Below are 22,727 nucleotides of genomic sequence, written 5' to 3'. Positions count from 1 at the left end.
AGGATGGATGCGGCGGATGTGTGAGCTATAGGGGGAGATCTGAAGGTATCCGCATGTCATCTGAAAAGTGGATGTGTATCGGATGGAATGGATAGGTGTCGGATGGACGTCGGATGGACGCCTGATGCATCGGAAAAGTGGTGGATATGAGCCTAGCATAGGGAAACTCCCTACACCTGCCAGGGACTTAGATACTGACCATCCCTGGTCAGTTGGTACCAGTGTGAATGGACTTAGCGATTTTCTGGTGGAAAGGTCATGTGATGCAGATCAGATGAACCGGATCTCCAGATTTATGATAATGGAACCAAAGAACACGGCTGTGGACTTCTGATGGATGTGAAACGCGAGAAGACAGATAAGCATGCATGTGCAAGGCATGTAGTGCTTCTATTCTTTCAACTTTTCCCCCCTCCCTTTGTCTCTCAACATCTCTTATCGATCTTTTGACATGTCCGGCTTTTCCTTTGCAGCTCTAGGGACTGACCCAAATGAGGATGAACGTATCCGATGCGAATTCAATGCAATCCGCGAACGGCTAGCGGGTGTAGCTAAATCGGTACCGGACAATAAGGATGAGTTGCTGGAGGAGAAGGAGGATTGGATGCGGGTATGGGTAGATCTAACTGTGCGTCCCACTCTGTTGTGACACTCTCTAGTGCTAATTCATCGGATGGTAGACTCACTTGGAGGCATGCATAACAGTTGGAAGGGGGAAGGGTATTGTCCTTGCACTATCTGCGGATGAAGTGGCGGCGGGTGAGGCGGGTCAATTGATGTATGAGCACTTCCGCGGACAGGTCAGCGTGTTGAAGGCAGCCGCTATCCGGATGCCTGAGCCGATTCAGCAGGATACAACGAGTGTTGCGACTGGGATGGTGACTAAGAAGAAGCTGGCAATGGAGGTGAGCATCCCAGATATGCCTGGGGTTTCTAGGACGTCTCGATCAAAGTTACCACCAGTGAGTGGTCTCTATGCATCCAGGCTATCTGCATTAATCCATACTCATCCACTAGCGCATGAGTGCTAAAGCTCCGATCAATCCGACGCATGTGGTGCATACTCCTCCATGCACTCAATGCCAGGGGAAGGAACTTGTCTGTGAGGGTCCGAAGGGTCAGGGTTGCACTTCCTGCCAGGCTGCGAAGCAATCATGTGACTATGCGACGGGTTCTCATTCTGCAGGTGAGTGTCGGATGGGCATCGGATAGGTATTGGATGGCTGACATGTTTGTGTGTAGCGCGTAGAGAGAAGGCCGACATTAGCAGGGTGTCTGCAGTCAGTGTATCTGTGAGCGGGTCTATCTGTCGCACAGTCTCGTCTCCTACTCTGGACTCTGCTGCTGAGGATGCTTCGTCAGATGGGGAATCTGAGGTTGCAGCTGATCCGCCGCCTCGTCATATTTGTCCCCATCCTACTCATCAGACTAACAAGGGAAAAGGGCACGCAATCAATGTCAATGAATATGAGGATGAGAAGTTGAAAATGCGAATGGAAAATGATGAGCTTCATCACAGATTGCGCCTTGCGCAAGGTAAGCTTTTGAAGATGTACAAATTGGCATACAAGTTGGTGGATGACCTGAGGAAGATGGAGGTGAAGTTGGCAGATCGCATGTAAGGTGTTCGTGTCGTATCCGATGAATTTGCGGATGATCTGTAGAACAATCTGCTCCTATGCTACTCTTTGTATAACTGTTTGTACTCAATCCGATGTCCTTATCCATGTCCCTGTCCGATTCTAATCCCCATTGGCACCTAAGTAGTGTGAGTGAACAATTGTAAGTAATGTTGTATGCGGATCCGATGAAAAAGCGGAAATGATATGAGTGGTTTGCAGATAACTCATCCGACTTGTCTTCATTAACTGTTGTTATCCCTGTTCTTCTTGAGTATCTGTGCATGGTGTGCTTCGGATGTAATGGATAAATATGTATAACATGAAATAAAATGTGCATGGTGCCACTTCATGCGTTTGAAGTAAAACAAATATTTTGTGGTTTATGCGCGCACTTACTGTCTAATCGGATCGGATGGTGAGTATATAGCGGATGTCTATGCGGATGTGAGTCGGATAGGGGATGGATTAATGACTGATCAAGAACAGATTGAGAAAAAGATCACCAGACGAAACCTGGGGTAAAACGGATACTAAGTACTTGTTTTTGCAGTTGTTGTTCTATGATTTCGGGTTAGCGGATATGTATTGTAAGAGTGTCAAGTTAGGTGCGGATGAGGGCATGAAAATGCGCAAAATTTGCAATCTGGTTCTCTGATGTATTCCTCCCTCAGACTTCGCATGATGACCTCCTGGTCATCCGAGTGACATGGAAAGTGATCAGGTAGCTGGGCATATACAAGTGTGATCGGGTTGTTGAATTGGATTGGATGGTGGACGGATGGATAGCATGGGTGGATTGGATGGGTCAAATGGGTAGTGCGTGAGTGTCGGATGATGAACAGATTGGACAGGTGCATTGCTTGGAACGAGAATGGAACGAGGGAAGGATCACTGGACAATACAGCAATATGGATGATGGATGATATAGATGGATAATGGGTGGATGATGAACGGGTTATTGGCGGATCGGATGGATCAGGTGACAGACGGGTTGGACGGGTAATGGGCAATGAATGGACGATGAACGGATGGAATGTAGGAATTGATTGTTTATGCGCCCATGTTGGGATCGGGTTCCTCTTCATCTGGCTTGTCAATGTCCATTCCTACCATATTATCCAAGATGTTATATTCCGATGGTGGGCTAGTACCCGGTGAGATGTACTCTTGTATTTGTCGATCTGGGTTCAATGTGTGATGATGAGGGGCAATGCAAGTGATAGGTGTAGCGGATGGGTGAACTTGGTACTAGTATGACTGTTGCACTATATGAGGGATCCGCTTGTCCAGATGTATCCCTGATTCATATGTATTGGAGTGGGTTGTATCGGAAGGTGTGGGTGCATGTGATGGAGGTCGGTTGTGTGCTCGGAATGCAGTGTGTGTGGTTTCCTGTAAGGTTTGGATCGATGCTATCCGATGTATCCTAAGTGCAGAAAGTGTGGATGAGATGTGTGATGGTGACATGTGCAGCGTAGACACGGGTTGATAGGCTTTGTGTGACTGCGGGTTGGAACTGAATTCTATTCGATGTGGATTGTTAAAATGACTGTGTGGGTACAATGCTAATAACCCTATGCGATCATCGGGAATATCCCGGATGACCCGAAAATCATTGGATGGAAATGCGGAACTAAACTTGAGATGTCTCCTTGAGAGACCCGGACATAAAATAGACAGAACCCGCAATATGAATGCAATGATTAAAACAGCGGATGGAAAATCGACATCCATGACACCTGCCTCCCGAGTAACTACACGGAGTACTGGAAGCGAGCTAGGGTCATGCAATGCGAAAACGGCGGATGGAAAATTGACATCCATCACACCTGCCTCCCGAGTAACTACATGGAGTACTGGGAGCAAGCTAGGGTCATGTAATGCGAAAACGGCGGATGGATAATCAGATAAAGCGGAATCATTAGTAATACGTGCGGTTCTGTCAGATGGATTTGAATCTATAAGTGGATGGGTCAAGCTGGCTAGTGGTGCGATGATCTGTGGGTAAGTATCGGATCCGCTATCCGATGCCTGCAAAATAGCGGATGGTTCGATGTCGTCAAAGAACAGTAGTTCATCAATAAATGTTGATTCGTCTGTAAAAGGGTCAAATATGTCGCTCCAATGGACGTATTCCTCAGAGAGCAGATCATCTGTGGTGGATGTGGATACCTCAGCAGATGGGACGGGTATGGGGGACTTAGCTTCTGATGCTTCATCGATGATGACTTCAACTGGTTCCTGTCGATAGTAGTGCGTACCCCGGAATCCTGGGTAAAGTTGCAAGACTGCATTAGCGAACTTCTCGTAGTTATCACCGTGTGATTCCTCCTGATAGGTCCATAGGTCTGTGTACCATAGGGCTGCCTTGATGTGAGCCTTATCCGATAATCCGACGATATCCGCTAATCACACAACTTCGTGGAAGAAGGGTGGTAGATCCAAAGCGATACCGGTAAACCATGGTGCGCTGTCTGATGTGCTCGGAGGCATGAAGCTCATTGCAGATGACATTTCTATGCGGGTGCAAGTGTTAGGTGTTAGGACCAGGTCGCGGAACACTATGCACAATTCCTTGACAGTGAAGCGGATTGGAACAGACAGAAAAAAAACAGATAGAAAGCAGATAGGAACAGGTCTTAAGCGACTGCTAGCTTCCCAGATGATCCCCTCGCGGTGGGCTCCAGTTGTGGGTACAACAAGTGCAGTAGCGAGAATCCGATCAACTACACAGTTGGGTCTTTGCTGCCTGCTGCTGTGCTTGGAAACAAGCACGTTCGACCCTTAAGGGGATTGCTACTGGGGAAAATACTAGTCTCTGTCTAAAGCGACCCTATAGGATGAAGGATCCACAAAAGCGGATGAAATGGATAGGATGCGAAATGTACGGATTCATCGGATGGAGTGGATGATACTTGTGGATTGGACAGGATGCGAATCAAAGTTGAAGGAAGTTCATTAAAGGTTGGATGGATAGTGGGTATAAGTCAAAGCGATCTTCTGGTAAGGTGCAGGAAAAGTGGGAGGAAGTTACATGAAGTAAGTATTTTTCGAAAACCTCCATGCTTATAGGGTACAGTATTTTCAAGGAACATAGAGATATAGGTAGCGAGTCTAGACCGTGCCATAAGCTATCCGAAAAATACTGGAGTGTGAGAGGATATGTCTGTGTTCAGTCAGTAACAAGAAAATGCATGTGAGTATGTACCAATGAGGTAGAATGGACATGGACAGGACGGATGCAGTGGATGCACGAGCTATAGGGGGAGATCTGAAGGTATCCACATGTCATCTGAAAAGCGGATGTGTATCGGATGGAATGGATAGGTGTTGGATGGACATTGGATGGATGCCTGATGCATCGTAAAAGTGGTGGATACGAGCCTAGCGTAGGGATACTCCCTACAGCACGCAATGTCAATAATGATTGCAATAATAGTACATTGATATCAGACTCGGAGTGGGCAAGCGTTACATGATGCGGTCCAAAAAAAAGAAATAACGATAATGAAGCATCGAGGGTCCAGCAAGAACATGAGTCCAGAGTGTATCAAATAGCAGGCTGCCAGCAGTCCAAGGTGCATGTGGCCTCCATTTGTGAGACAAGACAAGTCGAAGAAAAAAGGTCAGTACATCAGGAAAATGTCGGTCCACTTAAATGATCCTTAAAGTGTCTTAGATGCCTTATCTGCGGCTTAAAGTTGAGATTTCATTGCTCAAAATAAGGAGATTCAGTAGGTCCATCTCCTTAAAATAAGGCCACTGGTGCATTTAAGAGATGTAAGCACAATATAAGCACACGAAAGGAATATCATTAAGGAACACGCAGATCAGTCCAGGAGCCTAAACTATGGTGAAATAAGGAGATTCAAAAACTAAAGGAGAGTGGTTTATAGCATCCATATTCAATAGCAAATAGAGCGGAAAAAGGGTATACAGTGGCTCAAAAAAGTGTCCAAATGTTTATGCATTTTCAAGTAATTGAACAATAGCAAGGCAGAACCAAACAACGACCAAAGGGTATAGGGACATGTCTGAAAGCCCTATATCATGGCTCAAGTCTGAGATATATAGCGTGTAGACCTGACCATATATGGGCAAGCTATGGTAATTCTAAATATATGACTCATTCGGACACTTTTTTGACTTTTTATTGAAATCACAAAATCAGACCATTCATACATAATACTCTTAATTAAAGCCATGTCATAATGATAATATGGTCTGATTGCAATATTATTTGAATATATAAACCCACATAAGATCATGAAATTCAACATAATCATCATGAAGCCCATCTCCTCTGCTCACAAGGATAATATCATTGTTCTCTGTACCTCTGGTTTATCTACTAGGCAAATTGCCTCAAAAACTGGTCTTGGAAAGTCTACTATTACTACAGTCATAAAGCAGCACATGCCAGAGAAGGAAAATCATCAAATGGGATGTCCTCCCAAGCTTACTCCACAGAAAAAAAGAGCTATTGTTCACCAAATTCTATCTGGCAAGGCTTCAAATGCTACCCAAGCTACCAAGGTCATCAATTCCATCATCACCACTCCTGTCTCCACCCAAACTGTCAGAAACACCCGCAGGGCAGCCAATCTTAAGGCTGTAACTAAGAAGAAAAGACCTCCTCTCTGTAGCTCATAGGAAGAGAAGACTGGCCTTTGCTTTAAAGCACCAACATTGGAGTGTGGAAGACTGGAAGAAGGTTATTTGGTCAGATGAAATAAAAATCAATAGAATGGGGTCATATGGCCAGGAATATGTGTGGAAAAAGGCAGGAGAACCATTAGGAGAAAGAGAAGTCAAGGGTACACTGAAGTTTGGAGGAGGAAGTATGATGATATGGGATTGTATGGGGTGGAATGGTGTGGAGATTCTTTGTGAAGTGGAAGGATGGATGAATGCAGAGCAGTACATCTCCATTCTAGAGGAGTGTCTACTCAAAAGCATGCAGGAGTCAGGAATTGATGAAGAAGACATTATCTTTCAACAAGATAATGACCCCAAGTACACCTCAAAACTGGCTACAACATGGTTTAAAGACCATGATATCAATGTTCTATCATGGCCAGCACAGTCTCCAGACCTCAATCTCATTAAACATCTCTGTGAATTACTCAAAAGACTACTTGCTGCCTATCAAGATCATCCACAGGGGCTATTTAAACTATGGGAGAGAGTTGCAGCAGAGTGGACAAAGGTTGCTGAAGAGGAGTATCAAAAATTGATAGAAAGTATGCTTAGAAGGATTGCAGCAGTTATTAAAGCCAAGGGGGGTAGCACCAAATACTAGAATCATAGAATAGTCTTGGTTAAACACAAAGTCAAAAAAGTGTCCGAATGAGTCATGTATTTAGAATTACCATAGCTTGCCCATATATGGTCGGTTACCCACGCTATATATCTCAGATTTGAGCCATGATATAGGGCCTTCAGACATGTCCCTATACCCTTTGGTCATTGTTTGGTTCTGCCTTGCTATTGTTCAATTACTTGAAAATGCATAAACATCCGGACACTTTTTTGAGCCACTGTATGTGAGCAGTGGGGCCACAGCTGCGGAGGTTGAAAGAGCAGGGAATGATGATATTGCAGTCTCTGTTAACATTGATGGATGAGTAAGACAACTATGGAGATCTGAAAAACTACTTACTCAAAAAACGATGCATCCTCCTGTTGAATGAATAAAATCAGCGGTTGAAAAAATGAGAAAAAAATAAATGTTACAGATATGAAGGCGGGAGCGTTTGTTGACTGGAGTGATTGAAGCGCTGGAACCATAAGGTTCATCCACTGTGCTGTGGTGATTGTTACATGGGTGCTTCATGTATTCTTCTGCCTGAGCGAGAATCTCCTGGATACGTTTGTAAGGCAGATCCTTGATACTATCCATGTACACCATGGTGTCCGTCTCCCAATTTCCAGATGAAAATGATGTTCCGGTATGACTCATCTTATTAGTCGCCTTGTTAAGTGTCTGGATAATCTTGTGGTTTTTGCTGCTGTTGTTGGAGGGATTGCTATCAACCAGTAAGCAATTTTTAACCAAGACGAGAGTGCGCTCGGCCTAAGAAATATAGTCAACATTCTCCAGCTCAAAAAAGAGGAAAAAAAAAAGTTAAACTTACTGCCACTGCTGACAGCGCCAGCACAGTCTGATACCCAGGCTTGCCAAATTCAACCAACAAATCCACCCTCACTTGCCCGGCGATCACAGTGAGGTGGGAAGCAAAAATGCGCAATATGTACTCTGACAAGAACGCACCCAGTTGCTCTTCATTCTCAGGATCTTCATATACAAAGCGGCATTCTTCAAGTTGTTCCTCAGTGTATTCCTCACGGGCTTCCTGAGTCTTATACTCAGGTGTTGAAGCGAAAAAAGCTATCAAAACACTGTTGGCTGTTGAACCGAATGAAGCCCGCCACTTGTGGACCCTTTGGCTGACCTGTTGAGTAAGTGAATCAGTGGCCATTACAAGTGAAGACTAGAATGCAAACCAGTTGAAATGCCAATTCCTCGACATTAAAATTGCACCCTCTGAGTTTGTGTGGGTACACCGTGTAATATATTTGCTCAAGAACAGACTTGAGTTCGGTTTCTGGTACGGTCCACCCATAGTCGCTGTTACCGATCCAATACATCAGACAAGGAAGGAACCTCATACACCATAATCCATTCTCGAGGACTCCGCTGGGTAAGTGCTCATTTCTCACCTTTCCTTTCTTGATCTTTGCACGAATATTTTCTGAGGCTACAACCTTGGTCTTGACCTTGGCCTTGACCTCAGTCTTGGCCTCGCCCTGTTTTGTTGTGGTCTTCTGTTCTGAGACATCAACTAACATCTATCCAGGTATCAGTCCTTTCCCGCATCATGATCAACCAATGACTTACAGAGCTTGTGCGTCGTGCCACACTAGCCTGAGTGTTGATGGTGGGTTGATCACGATCCACCATCATTGCTGTATCACTCTCATCGCCCTCTTCAGCAGACTCCCTGTCCTCAACCATCATCTCAAATTCTTCAGCAGCCTCCGGGTCCTCCAGGACCTCAAGTACTTCTGCGGCGTTTAGGACCTCAAGTTCATCTGCAGAAGACTCTGTGTTTGGGAGTGAGCGCTTCTTGCCTCTCAACGTGGATTTCAGTGTCTCGTTTACATGCACGATGTTCTGACTTTGGTGAGTACATATTCACAACTCAAATCACTACTTACCTTTCCCCTATATGATTTTGGTGCCGGCTCACTGTACTCTTCAGGTTCATCATCAAGATCCACATCAGACTCTGCAATTTGTCCTGTCCTGACAGAGGTTAGTGCACTTGGTGGCATGCTTGGCTTCAGCTGAGTTTGTGATGCAACTTTGTTCACCCAGTTGGGAATGGGCCCTTCGAGGTTGGAACTTATCACCTGCTTGGGATTGGTGCTGATTTGGTGTGTGCAGATGTAATCAAAGTAATGTAGTGTGAGTTCTGATAGAATTAGCATTGTGGTCAAACTGAAACTTACGATGTTTTGATTTTCCCATTGCCCATTGTTGTACTTCCAACACGTGTGTCACTGTCACCAGTGATGATTGTGACTCCACCATTGGACACCTTGCGATTGGCGTTCACGCTGTCCCGAAAGTTTAACTTTAAGGCAGCACGCTTCTTCTTTACTGGTTGACTAGCCTGACCATCATCTTCAGGAGCTGCAGTTGATTGAACTGCTATACAGGTATCAATCAATCAATCAGGTAAATTATTCACTGAGCGCTGGGTCATGACTCACCTATAACTGCAGGTTGTGCATCCACATTTGCCAGATTGGTGCTCTTTTTGCTGGCAACCATGCATGGCTGAATGAGCTTGGGAGGGCCCTTCACCTGAGTCTTCTGCTGGATGGCCATAGCATCTTCAGCTGCAGCAATCATTGTACATGATTTATCTACTGCTGCAGCATGAGCATTCTTCTCAGCTTGCTTACGGTTTTTTTCAGCAGCGACTTCTTCTTTAGACTGCTGCTGCACTCAGTTCGCTTCCTAGACAATATTTCCAGGATGCTTTTTTACATTGCTGGGACGCGTTTGTGGATGAGACATGAGGAATTGAGGTTTGGGGAAATGATGGGAGGAAAACAAACAACACAGCAAATTGAACAACTCAAGAAAACACAACTGACTAAGGTGTTGCAATTTGTACTAAGGTTCAACAGTTTAGGGTGAGCCTTGGTTTCTGTCAACTCAATCTGACCCGAAATAAACAAGTTCACACAGTGTGCCGCTACCTTGAGTTGTTGGACTTAGCCTCAAACGATTACATTTGCTGTTTCTAGTGAAAATGACGCGGTTGCCTTGTCGCATTCCTGCATGCAAACAGGTCTTCAAAAATAAGTCGGGTCAAACAAAGCATGTACACTCAGCACACCCGAAGCCATTGCGCAATCATCCAACCTTCCATCAAGCAGCTCCCAGGTCTCGCTCTCCAAGTCCTGAGAATCCCGCCTTCGATAATTGGCCTCCAAGTCCCCAGCATGATGACTTTGATGATGCTGACAACATGGAAGGTGGTCTGGAAAACACGGATGAAGCCCTTATGCAAGCACAGGGTGTACAGTTTGGGCTGCTATTCTGAACATTCCATCCTCATCTCACAGGTAACAAATTCGCACCATTCATTCATTCAGATCTATTCGTAGTGCAGGACACAAGTGCAATGTTCATGGCAACTTCATTGACCAAAATGCGCCCCCACCACCCCGAACTGAAGCATCACCCACCGACTGGACCCCATATGAAAGTCGTGTTGTGTTTGAGGCAGCGGAATTGCTCTATACACGTAACCAAATGTCTGCAGGTCAAATTGACACCCTTCTTGACCTCTGGGCAGCAACACTTATCAAACATCAGGACAGTCCTCCATTCACTGGCCACCGGGACCTATATGAAACCATCGATTTGACTCCTCTTGGCAATGTTACTTGGGAGACTTTCTCAATGTCCTACAATGGAGTTAAACCTGCCAATAATGTTCCGCCATGGATGACCGCCAAGTACGACGTGTGGTTCCATGATCCATGTCTACTTGTTCACCATATGCTTTTGAACCCTGACTTCGCCACTGAAATTGAATATGTCCTATATCGGGACTATACTGATGAGGATAAACACTGTTATAAGAACTTTTTCTCTGGTGATTGGGCTTGGAAGCAAGCCGTACATTTCGCTTTGTGTTGAGCCTACCTTTCTAACTAACAGTACATCACTTTACAGGACATTATCGCAGAGGATCCGGAAACCCACGGATCAACATTTGTGCCTCTAATCATTGGCAGTGACAAGACTACGGTGTCAGTGGCCACAGGACACACTGAGTACCATCTGCTCTATCTCTCAATTGGAAACATTTTTAATGGAGTTCGATGCACACATCACAATGGCGTGGTGCTGGTAGGCTTCTTGGCTATTCTGAAAAGTGAGCCAATGCCTTGATATACTGTTTCAATTACTCATTTTTGTTATTCGTACTCTAGGCACAAAGGAACATCTTGAGGACAAAGACTTTCGCAATTTCTGCCGTCAAATGTTTCACTCCTCACTCACCAAGATATTTGATTCCATGAAGCCGAATATAACAATCCCCGACGTTGTGTGCTGTCCTGACAGCCATTATTGGTGTGTCATATATGGGTTAGGCCCATACATCACCAATTATCAAGAGCAACTGGTGCTTTCAGGAGTTGTTCAAAACTGGTGTCCGAAGTATGTCTTTTTCTGCATATTTATTGACTTACACTCATGCTGTTTAAGGTGTTTGAATCATCGCAAGAATCTCGAAGGCGATGGGCTATCTTTGCTCCGGTGCAGAGAACACACCGACCTCCTGGTTCAAGAGCTCCAGCATGCCCACCTCTGGTATGAGTATGGTATCATCCAAGAGGTTGTGGTATGTCGTTCGGTTCTCGTGCACATCAACTTCTCATTTGTTTTTTTCGGCCTTTCACAAATGATTTTCCTCGAGCGGATATCCATGAACTTCTCTCTCCAGACCTCCTGCACCAAATCATCAAAGGGATGTTCAAGGATCACCTTGTCAACTGGGTAGAAGAATATTTGTTGCTCACACACAGGGCTTCATGCGCAGCAGAGATCATGGATGACATTGATCGAAGGTATGTGTCTTTTTTTAAACAAATCACTATTGTACTCAAGGTACTCCAACAGGATAGCGGCGGTCGCCCCTTTTGCAGGTTTACGGCGCTTTCCAGAAGGGTGCAGATTCAAGCAGTGGACAGGTGATGATTCCAAGGCTCTGATGAAGGTCAGTCACAACTGATTTTTACTATAATGTGTGAGTTAACGCTACTACTATCTAGGTCTATCTGCCTGCCATTAAAGGTCATGTTCCTCAAGATGTAGTTCGCGCATTTAGCGCATTCCTTGACTTCTGCTACATAGTCCGGCGAGACACAATTACAGAGGATGATCTCATCCAGCTTCAAGATGCGCTCGATTGTTTTCACCAGTACCGTGAAATCTTCAAGACAACGGGAGTTGTACTGGGCTTCTCATTTCTGCGTCAACACTCCCTAAACCACTATTCCCTCATGATCCGGCTCTATGGCGCCCCAAACGGCCTTTGTTCATCAATAACGGAGTCGAAGCACATCAAGGCAGTTAAGGAGCCCTGGCGCCGCTCCAACAGATTCAAAGCATTAGGCCAGATGCTCCTCACAAATCAACACCTCGATAAAATGGCTGCAGCGCGAAGCGACTTTGAGGCTCGTGGTATGCTTCGAGGGTCATGTATATCTGATGCTTTGCAGGTGCTGAGAAATCATGAGTGTTTGTTGGAATACTGGCTTTTTAAGTATTCTAACTGGTAGTACAGGTAATCACGAGTCGCTGGATGACAACGATGATGGCGACAACAACAACGACAATGATGCAGTCGCAGACGCACCCCAAGCATGTCTGAACCGTCTGCGTGTCAATGAACCACAAAACCAGACTGCTGAGGGAGATGCAGCCGATATCATTGATGGACCTACTGTCCAAGCTCATGTGGAACTTGCTGCGACGCCCAGTAAGTCTCATCTTTAGGTCACACAAATTGTTTGCTAACCTGGCGATGACGACACTGATACTATACGGGCAGTACAATCCTCCATACACGGGGGCGTTGGTGGCAATGCAGTTGAGGCCGGGGATGTTGATGTAGAATAACTTGGTGACGGCGTGTCCGGTGTTTTTGGCGGGGTAATGTAGGAGGTGGGTGGAGGGTATGCGGGCTTTGGTGGAGAAGGGTAGCCATGATGACCATAAGATGGAGTAGGTGCCAAGGCGGTTGGAGGAGGCAGGAATGGATTTGTGGTAGGGGGAGGGGTGGTCTTGGATGAGGAGGGAAGTATGTAAGTAGGATAGGGACCTTGAGGTATTCCAAAACACAAACCTACGCTGTCATCACCAGGTATTCCAAAACACGAACCTGCACCGGTACAACTGCCATTGAAGCACAAGATGTTCGTGTTCATTTCACCCGCTGTTTTGTGATGCGGCACTGTAGTTTACTAGAGACATGCCTCCTTAATATTACTTAGACATAAATAAATAAAATTCTCCTTTTTTCTCCTTGTATCTGCTTATTACAAGGGATTATAGAACAGTTCTTGTATTCCTTAAGTCTCCTTGCCACCCTTAAGTCTCCTTTGCCTCCTTATGCAGTTTACTAAGTAGAATAAGGCAAAAAAAGCACTCCAATGTTTTCCTGATGTACTGTCAGTGCCGGGCGCATTTTCTTCTGATGGGGCCTTCCAGTTCATCCCCAGCAGACACAGCACTGCCTTGGCTTTGCTCCGGGTCTCCCTGTGTGTACGAGGTCTTGCGGCAGGTGACTGGAAAAGTTTCAAACATGCAGACGTGAAACTACTCTGTGAATACAAAAGGACTTACTGGTGGCATTGAGGAGAGAGCAGACAGTGATGAGGGGTTCCCCTGGCTCGCACAGTCAGAGAGCTTGAGGGCATTGACATGTTGTGAAGGTCTGGGCTGTAGAGGTGGTGTGGTCTGAATAAATATATGGTCAGTATATGCTAATGAAAGCACCTCTGCGTGCCAAGTCCAGCTGCAAAACCTCGGTGGACCACCCTGAGCTTCATTGTGATGGATGACGATCGTGTTTGACTTGGATCGCTGAATGTTTGACCTGCAGATCCGGTCCAGTTCTTCGTCCGAGTCTAGTGCAGGATGTAGTTGAATCCCAGCCTGTCTGCTTTCCAACAGCATCGTGTGAGCCTCCGAGATACTGACATTGAGTCGATGGGCAATTGCACGAGTAGCAACATATGGAACCAGGAAAGAGTGAGTGAACTTCTTGATGTCAAGCGGCCGAATAGCGTCAAGAAGAATGGTGGATGTGCGAAACATGGCTTCTAGGGTGTGCACAATGACATGCTTGCCCTTTGAGCCGAAACTACTTGGAAGAAAAATTTTAGTCAATCGATAGAAACACAAGACTTACAAGCCAGCGGTCGATAACTCATTGATGAAAGCCGTCATAGGTCCCTTGTCTCTTGCAAAAGCAAGAAGGTAGTCCTCCTCTGTAACTCCCTTGTTGCGGTAATGGTGGGTTATGCAATCCAGCAGGGTTGTCCAGATGATGTGGCCAGCTCGGGCACTGTGATCTGAGAGGATCTTAGCGACATCAGCTGTTAATGACCATGTGAAATCATTAAGTTCAATGAAATTAATAGATACTGGCCAACTGCGCTCTGCCACATGCCGACATATTTTTGACAACTTGTTTTCAGATGTGATATCTGAGCAGATGTGAAGTGTGGATGTGTTCTGCGAGACTGCGGAACATATGAATCAGCTGTGGCGATGGTGGAGAGGGAACAGGATCTTTGCAGTCCTCATTCGGACAGGTGTCTGGAATATCCTGCAGTGAGAAGCTGAATAAAGGGAGCGGGGATGGCAGGGGTGATGAAGGGAGTGGCCAGGATGGTCAGGGTGATCTAGAGTTGTGATGAGTTGAAGGGGTAACTTTGGCCTTCTCTTTCTCCAAGTTCTTGCGTGGCACTGGTCATGGCTGAGGTTTCAGAACTGCCGGTGGTTTGGCCCTCTCACTATGAACTTGTGTGACGGCGGCAGTGGTGATCTTCTTGCTGGAAGTAGTTGCTGTCTGCGACTTCGGGTTAGTACTCTTCTTTGTTACTTTGGCAGTCTGGCTAGTGCCGGTAGGTGCTGAGGGTTGGGTGAGGCATCCTTTGGACTCTGGAAGGCAACAGTTAGTGCAGGTAATGTGCATTGGAGTGCAAACCCACTCAAATAATCACCGACTCGTTTCTTGAAGAGCTCTGTGATATCGGCAGGTAGGCCTCCTGCACTCCCTGGCCCAGTCTCCTCGGAGTCGGAGTCTTCATCTGACCCAGGGTCCGTTTTGGGGTCTGTTTTGCTATTATCATCTGACTCAGAGTGAGCGGCGGGAGTGGGCAACTTAGCACAACTAGTGGATATATGCGCCCAAGTGGATATATTGTACTTTGAGAGAGAGATCTAGAAATAATATAGTCAATGGTCCAATGATGGGACATCGTCATGTACCTTGGTTGAGCTCGGCTTGTCATATCCCATCCTTCTCCTATAGTTAGCATGATTTCACAGGAATTGCTGCAAAAAATCTTTGACAGGCCAGCTGTCCTTAAAGTGTGCTAGGTGTGGGATTTAAAGCATGGCCTATCAGTATTATTAGCGCATATATGCATGTATAATGTAAAAAAAAACACGTACCAATGTGATTATGGTGCCTAACAGTGTTGGTGGCTGGTATTTAATGGTGGTCTCGAGTCGTAAACCATTGTCCTTGGCGATTTCAATGATCTTGTACTTCAGAAATGTGAGCATACACGTAGATAGGAAAAAAAGTGCTTACCCAAATTTTTTTATACACAGTACCCTTATCACCTAGATTCATAGCATGCTGCAAATTAAAATGTCATCCGGCAGTACCATCTGGACGTGTAATTGTGCCCTTCTTCTGACAGGCCCTGAGTTTCTTGCGGGCCTCTTTCTCACCTAGGTTTTTTTGCAGTTAAGACGCTTGACCTAATATTAACATAAGATTTACAGATCGTGTGTTGTACCTCCTGCTCATTGGCATTGACTTGCCTCTGCAGTGCTTGCAGCTTCTTTTTGGTTCCTAGAGTAGGCTGATTTTTAGCAGCGCGTGTCCGAGGCATAGTTAGCAGTAAGCAGTAGGGGTTATTTACACACTGTTTGCACCGACAAGCTGATATTTGGTTGTGTTGATGTGTTAGTCGCATGACCAAAAATTGCACGTGATCATGTGGACATCAAATTTTCGAACTTGTTGTTGTTGTCTCTTCAGTTAGTACCACACACGAAACCTCAAAATTTATTTTGTGCTGATTCTATGTTTTATTCTAGGTTAATTGTGACTTATGCACCTGGGAGGTGCTGGCTGTGCTGTAGGTCGGTGTGCCAGCACCTGTGATCTGGCATATACTTGGAGTGTCTGCCTTTTTGCCTTGAGTGCCCTCATAGGATGCTGGTGCCTTGAAGGTCTGTATTTCTAACCCTAACCCTAAGTTGACCAGATCTCATTGATTTTGATGCCCACAGCTGTCTCCTCCTGCCTCTTTCATCCTACGTACCTCGTCCACCTTCGATCCAATCATCCAGATGAACATTGAGCATCCAAGGATCATCAGGTTAGTTCAATTCAAACACGTACATGCCAATGCCTGATATCATGTGAAGCCTTGGAGGTGATCACACGATTGTGCTCCCAATTCTTCGTGCTCTTAACAAGGTATACGGACCTGTTTCAGTCATTCACTTCGATGCACACTTCAACACCTGGAATGGATATCCAGGAACTGTGTCTGAGCAATCACGCATTACCCACAGAACGTTCTTTTACGTGGGAGGTCAAATAAATCATTTGTGGCCTAGCCAGATTGAACTTTGTGTAGGTAACCCTATCTATTCTTGACCCCGTGGCCCTCATGCCTTGTTTGCGACACAGTGGCGTAGTGGAGGTCGCCCCTGTCTATGACCATGGTTTGTTGAGGACATCCAGGAAATGGGAAGTCTTTGTGAGGTCTGCACAGACATCTGTGTCTAGGTCTGTGTCAAGTCTTTGTCAGTGTTACCTGGGAGTTACCAGGGGAGGTCTGTGAGCCGCCAAAGGTCTGTCTGCCCGTCGTCTTACATAACCATTGATCATTTTATCCCACCACCCTCTCTCGTTTGCCCGCCGCCTCCCTCATTGTGTGGCATCTCCTTCATTGTGCACCACCTCATTGCGCGGTGTCTCTCTCGTTTATAAAGCCAAACATCACATCACATCCTGATGCTGTCGCAAGTCAGACTGCTGGACTTGGTGGGAAGTATGCATGGCTGAATGCTGCAAATTCTTCTGCGACAAGTGCTAAACCGAAGGCTGCAGCATCTTCTACTACTGCAACAAGTCCAGCCACCACCATGACCCCCGCGACTACCACAGCTCCTGCAGCATCAACAACCGCAACAACATCCTGAGCACGGCCGTATGTAGGTAAGAAAGGCAGTCCGACATCACCATGGATGGGAGAGGATGATGATCGGATGCCAGTCACAATGCACGAGGCGATGTTCGCCATAGAGAAGGAAAAAGGTCATGGAGGAGGTTGTGAAACTGCCAGTGGATGGTTGTAGCTGGTTGTGCTTTGTAATGTTGTTGAGGCTGCTGCAAAGAGATGAGAGCCTTGGTGGATATAACAATGTCCTACAGTTCACACATCATTACAGCAAGTTCTCATCAAAATCTCGCAACAACCAAACTCCATCTTGGCCATGAGCTCGCAATAGTGCAAGTCCAACGTAGACATTGAATGGAGTAAGCCCCATGGTAGGTGGTGTCGCCGTCTCCAGACCGTCTAGCTGAACTGTACAAACTTAATAACTTAGAACATATACGGATATGTCGGTTACACAATTGCAGCTGTCAGTGAGAACTCTATTTCGCATTCGTCGAGAACAATTTTCATTATTTCGCCTCAAGAACTGTTGGATTCCATTCTATTCGGTAGTGCAGCACTTTCATCTCGCCTTCCGCCATGTACCGAATTGTGTAACATGCGGTGTTGTACTATGTACTTTCGATAAAGCTTATTCAGGGTCACGAGATATATATGATTTGCCACTGCTCCTCGATTACTGCTTGAACGTTTCCACAATGGCCAACAAGAAGAGGAAATATTGCCATTGCTCTATTGAATGCAAAGCGCACAGGCACCTTCTCAGCTATCACCAGCGACTCTGTCATTACAAAAAGGCAAGGTTGGCCAATATATCACCCTCTGTTTCCCCCACGGAATCATCGGTGGATCCGCAGGCAATGGATCTAGAGCCTGAGATTGGAGTATCTGGTCACAGTGATGCAAGCATGGGTGGCCCAAGTCCAAATCTTTCGGAGCAGAGTGAGTCTGATGAAGAAGACACTGCGAGCAATCATACAGATGAAAATGTTCTCTATGATGAAGAAGAAGAAAACACTGTAGATGAGTTTGATGTGATAGGTGGCCAGGTAGATGCTGAGGTTGAGGCACTGCATCACTCACTCCGTAAGTTCACTCGCTACTGGAAAGTATTTAAATAATCAAGACAATATAGGCAATGCCTTGTTGACAGAGCAGGATAGAGATAATCTCTGCGCTCACAGTCTCTGCATCAAGCCCAGTGAGAACGGCCTCTGATGGGAGAGGTCCAGAGATGTTGAGATGCGATTTTGGCGGTGGTCGAAAATAAGAACAGCTCTCATCACATGTTATATACAGTGTGAAACTCATATCACATTTCAAATGAGATGGGGCAAACTCGTAGATGTCCACATATGTTTTTCTTTGCATGAACATATTTTAATCATATTTGAACATATGCATGGTCTATCTCGCAATATCCTCGAATAGTACCATATATGACTGTATGTGTGCACACCAGATCCTTTGCAAATGTGCTCGGATGGGACGACAAATGATATGCATTGCACTGGGTATTAATACACACGAAATGAGATACTAATAGAAAGCAGGAATTACGAATACATTGAAAACATGTCTGGACAGTGTGTAGAGAGCATCAAGAAAGCAAAAGGAAATCATAAGAATGCGAGAGGAGTCCGTGTGCGAGGAGTCCAGTGTGAGAACTCGAAGTCTGTGTGTGAGGAGTCCAAGTCGAGCTGAAATGATTGGGATCTAGTATATTGTTCCATCGTAAGTGATCTTGTTCCAGGAGTTATTGGCAACCTGCAGTAGATTAGACCAAACCTCGCAGTCGTCAGGCAATACAACTACTTACCAGTGACGCTGACTCGTCATCATATGCCTGTCGTACCAAACAAATCAAAGCATGTACATCTGGAATAAAGTAGCGACGTACCTTTCGTTGAGCCTGGTGTGAGATCTCCATAGTAAGCACAAAATTCCTCAGTCGTTCCATTTGTCTTCAATGTCTTGAGCCATCGTTGGGCACACAAGTTGCTAAAATAAAAATCAGCATAGAGACTGATAAACTGTTGTCATTCGGACACACTTACCGTCCATTTTTAGTACTGCTCGGACGCATCTTACCCTTGGTGCTGATTTTGGTAGATCCTGTTGTAGCCTTTGAAGCATTAGCGTTGTCCGTGGTGGGGAGACCAGCACGATTTTGAGTGTTCGCCTCAGAATTGGCACCGTTGGGTGCAGAAGGGAGTGGGGAAGAGGCAGGTTCGAGAGGAAGAGGTGGCAACTGAACTTGTGATGCTGCGAGAGCAAGTGCTGCCCTACTGAAAAGTTAGTCGAGACATTCAGTGCAATAATGTCAACTTACAGCGGATTTGCAACTACAACGTTGATATGTGTCGGTGCAGCGAGGAAGCTTCGGAGGGATATTTTCTTTATTATGTAAGTCCGGGCCTAACTCGGGAGAAAGCAGCGCAGGAGCAGTTGGTAGAAGTTCAGGTGGGGAATCCGGTGTCAGAGATGCTATTGTTAGAGAGGCTAGTGTCAGAGATGCTAGTGCTATCGGAGAGGGCAGTCAGAAAGTTTGATGTCGGAGAGTCTGGTGTTGGAGAGTCTGATGAAGAATGGGAAGGTAGAGGCGAAATGACTAAAGGTGGAGTACTTGAAGTTGATGATGATGGTGTATTGGTAGTTGATATCCACGGTAGAATTGTATCAGCAGACTCGGAATCAGCTAGGAAATATTGTCAATATCACACATAACCAATAAAAAAAGCTTACCTTTCATCTTCTTTTGAGGGACTTTGGACTTGATGGAGAATTTCGCCTTCTTACACTTTTTACCTTTTAAGCTCAAGGTTTGCGAGTCACCAGCGTTTCCATCATCACTTTCATCCTCATCCTCGTTGCCGTGATTCTTCAACTTCCAGTTGCCGTTGTCAGTGAGATAGGTTCTACGCCAAGCAGAGTATGATGTGCTGGCAAGGTACTCTAATTTCCATCCATCGTTGGCAAACTTTAGCAAGGGATAGGCGTCCTCCATCAGGGTGTGAATGAGCTTTCGTCCGGAGGCAGATAAAACACCCCAAGTCTTTGGGGCAAGTTTGCGATTAGTTAGTTCACACCAGCCAGCATGGAGGGCTTTCTGAATACCCTTGACCATAGTTGCGGGAATTGAACCACCATTTTCATGCTCGAGGTAGCCTAACTTTCCACGGTCAGAGAGTCGGCCCATGAAAGTGTCGAGCCATTCAATGTAGTCGATCTGGTTCCAAAAGCGAACTTTTGGATGTGTTTGAGGCGTGGGGCGATTAGCATCATTGCTACCTAGCTGGGCAGGGAAAGTAGGATCAAAGGTAAGAGGGTTTCCAGACTGCTGTAGTGCACTGGCAAGCTGTTGAAAAATTGACCTATAATGGATGATTAAATCAAAAAAATTTAGACCGGAAAACACTCACTGGAATGCATCACGCTCAGTAGTCAGCTTGACGACCTGAATCTCCAGTGCCTTGCAGCGATCCTGCAAGGCCATCATTTGCTGATTATCCTGCATATATGCGCCCTAAAAATATGTTTTTATGAGATAATAAGTGATCCAAATATGCTCTAGTACTAGTACTCACTTGATGAAACTGATAACGTTGTAATGGCGCTGGAGCTGAATCTGTAAAAGGGTCACTGGGTAATGGCATCCCCGGAGATAGGGGAGATGGAGTATAAGGCTCTCCCCATCCGAGTCGTGGATTCTGCAAAACAGGACCATAGAAATTTCTGTCATTGGAAGAGTCACCTTGAAGTGCAAACATGCTGGATGTCGAGGACAATCACTGCGGAAACGAGTTTTTTACACCAACCGTAATCCGAGGGAGACAATGCGTATAACACGACTGTAAACGTACCTAGCTCGTAATCAGACGTAAATCCGACATGTCGCAAATTTTGCTCGCTCGGTCTGAAGCAACAGATGTAAACAGACGCTTTTCCAACTTCACCAACACACTTTTTCGGACCTCCGTTTATTCTCTTCAGATACCTGCTATTCCACCACTATCCAGCCCAGTAAATTCAACTTCTCGATGTCTGCTTAGGGTAGACTTGAAGCAAGGTGAGTTTTTCGAAAATTTCGCTAAGTCCGTAACTCGAGCGCTATGTCAAATACTATCAGGCTCGAGTTGCCAGCTCATGTACAAGCTTTTACTTTTACCTTCGAAACGATGCATCCGGGACCCACGGTGAGTACTAAGTGTATTTCTACGAGGCCACTACCATTAATCATTCTTTTGTAGAACGAGCTCCTTATCGGTGTGCTGTGCGTATTTGGTCAGTCGTTTGACCTCTGTGATAAGATATGCAACGGTCTCATTCAAATTTGGCGACTGCTCAAGTGCCCCATTTCGCCTATTCACATTCTGGTTCACGTGCGGAAGGTGAGTGGCAGGCTGTCGACCCATTGAATATAGCATCATAGCTTGATACTCCTCGCTTCCAGGAACAACAGATGGTGCCCATGAAGATGCCTCACTACCCGAGTCTCCTGCGAAATGACGGTATGGTGTTTCGCCTCGAGAGGATGTACTATTTGAGCTGAAATTCTGTGGCACGCTACCAGCTCGCATGGACTGGACGGGTGTCTGGTGTGCACCGAAAAAAGGATACGGGGATGGCTGACGCATATCGGGTGAGTGCTGCGGACTGGTGGAACGAAGCCTGTTGTTTAAATGATCTTGGTACATAGGTCCCCCAGCGAATGTGCCGCTGGTGTTGTGGTCACCGTGCTGTCCATTGCCTGACTGAATCGCATCCAGTAAGTCGCTTGACTTTTAGTGGGCGATCTACAAGCTCTTACCATCTCAAATCAAGGTACATTACCACTGAAGTATGGATCGTGTTGAGGCGGCTGATACGACACTTTCCCGGCGACCTGGGGTATATTATATTGAGGATATGCTTCTCCTGCCCCTACCAGTGCTGGCTGCTGAGAATCAGGAGCGGGAGCACCACTCGGGCGTCTCTGAGTCTGTTGGCCTTGGAACCCATACATTCTGGCATGCAAGGTGGTGGGGGATATCAAGGACCGGGGAGCATATGTGGGGACTTAGCAGGACGAGTTCTTTGATACGGCACATGTCTATTCAGAATAGAAGCGGATCCGTTTATGCATAAATCCAGACATAAAGTAGACGTGCGGATCCTTATAACCTGGTCTGATACCGAGTTGGTTTAGATACTAAGGCAACAAACCCTATCCCTGCAAATCCCTAATATTCAGAGTCGGTTTTAGTTCTCAAACGAGTACCTTTTTCGATCTAGACGGGTAGGAATATGCTTGTTTGGCATTGTCCGTTTACATTCCGTTTACAGCCTCTAAACATACATAATTCCGATCCGTTCTAAATCTCGTTTCCACAGTGAATGTAGAGAGAGAAGATATGTGTCGACTGAGCCCAATAAGATAATTCGGTACTCTGCCGGAATTCTCAGATAAGATGTCAATTCATCTAAGTCCCACAAATGCCGTTAGACGTATCCTCTGTCAGCATGCTTGAGGATGTTGTTATCATTGACATAGTCTGATTTTTTTTGTGGCCGCTCGTAATGAACATTCCTATAATA

The 22,727-nt window shown here is 45.8% G+C and overlaps 7 protein-coding genes across 7 annotated transcripts; 2 read left to right on the top strand and 5 right to left on the bottom strand.

Annotated features, from left to right (window-relative positions):
• Nucleotides 1-451: 451 nt before the first annotated feature.
• EDB91DRAFT_1080567 (uncharacterized protein) lies at nt 452-1,622 on the top strand (the record flags this gene model as incomplete). Its single annotated transcript, XM_041315247.1, has 4 exons — nt 452-628; nt 681-962; nt 1,018-1,186; nt 1,243-1,622. 4 exons carry the CDS (start codon nt 452-454, stop codon nt 1,620-1,622), a joined length of 1,008 nt encoding a protein of 335 aa, XP_041179211.1.
• Nucleotides 1,623-2,870: 1,248 nt separating this feature from the next.
• On the bottom strand, nt 2,871-4,086 carry EDB91DRAFT_1246572 (uncharacterized protein; the record flags this gene model as incomplete). The annotated part of the gene is made up of 2 exons (XM_041322679.1): nt 2,871-3,985; nt 4,038-4,086. The coding sequence occupies 2 exons, from the start codon at nt 4,084-4,086 to the stop codon at nt 2,871-2,873; spliced, it is 1,164 nt and encodes a 387-aa protein (XP_041179210.1).
• Nucleotides 4,087-7,280: 3,194 nt separating this feature from the next.
• On the bottom strand, nt 7,281-9,543 carry EDB91DRAFT_1246570 (uncharacterized protein; the record flags this gene model as incomplete). Its single annotated transcript, XM_041322678.1, has 9 exons — nt 7,281-7,304; nt 7,359-7,402; nt 7,446-7,698; nt 7,760-8,077; nt 8,130-8,474; nt 8,524-8,799; nt 8,844-9,054; nt 9,138-9,339; nt 9,402-9,543. The coding sequence occupies 9 exons, from the start codon at nt 9,541-9,543 to the stop codon at nt 7,281-7,283; spliced, it is 1,815 nt and encodes a 604-aa protein (XP_041179209.1).
• Nucleotides 9,544-10,168: 625 nt separating this feature from the next.
• Nucleotides 10,169-12,834, top strand: EDB91DRAFT_1080565 (uncharacterized protein; the record flags this gene model as incomplete). Its single annotated transcript, XM_041315246.1, has 10 exons — nt 10,169-10,217; nt 10,313-10,824; nt 10,867-11,083; nt 11,142-11,370; nt 11,419-11,558; nt 11,657-11,780; nt 11,821-11,929; nt 11,985-12,396; nt 12,500-12,694; nt 12,767-12,834. The coding sequence occupies 10 exons, from the start codon at nt 10,169-10,171 to the stop codon at nt 12,832-12,834; spliced, it is 2,055 nt and encodes a 684-aa protein (XP_041179208.1).
• Nucleotides 12,835-13,773: 939 nt separating this feature from the next.
• Nucleotides 13,774-14,088, bottom strand: EDB91DRAFT_1019543 (uncharacterized protein; the record flags this gene model as incomplete). Its single annotated transcript, XM_041312543.1, has 1 exon — nt 13,774-14,088. A coding segment is annotated over one exon (315 nt), but the record flags the coding sequence as incomplete, so codon positions are not given.
• Nucleotides 14,089-18,866: 4,778 nt separating this feature from the next.
• Nucleotides 18,867-20,920, bottom strand: EDB91DRAFT_1080562 (uncharacterized protein; the record flags this gene model as incomplete). The annotated part of the gene is made up of 9 exons (XM_041315245.1): nt 18,867-18,917; nt 18,970-19,028; nt 19,051-19,151; nt 19,208-19,435; nt 19,483-19,495; nt 19,777-19,848; nt 19,896-20,524; nt 20,573-20,676; nt 20,738-20,920. 9 exons carry the CDS (start codon nt 20,918-20,920, stop codon nt 18,867-18,869), a joined length of 1,440 nt encoding a protein of 479 aa, XP_041179206.1.
• Nucleotides 20,921-21,382: 462 nt separating this feature from the next.
• Nucleotides 21,383-22,532, bottom strand: EDB91DRAFT_1345886 (uncharacterized protein; the record flags this gene model as incomplete). The annotated part of the gene is made up of 2 exons (XM_041325867.1): nt 21,979-22,532; nt 21,383-21,904 (listed from the first exon to the last, which is right to left on the bottom strand). The coding sequence occupies exons 1-2, from the start codon at nt 22,153-22,155 to the stop codon at nt 21,383-21,385; spliced, it is 699 nt and encodes a 232-aa protein (XP_041179205.1). The 5' UTR covers nt 22,156-22,532.
• Nucleotides 22,533-22,727: the final 195 nt, after the last annotated feature.

This window comes from Suillus paluster, assembly GCF_016628075.1.
Source record: "Suillus paluster strain FC165 chromosome Unknown EDB91scaffold_15, whole genome shotgun sequence".
Classification (NCBI taxonomy): Eukaryota; Fungi; Basidiomycota; class Agaricomycetes; order Boletales; family Suillaceae; genus Suillus; species Suillus paluster.
The sequence above is the reverse complement of the archived record's forward strand: the minus strand, read 5'-3'. Positions and strand labels throughout refer to the sequence as shown.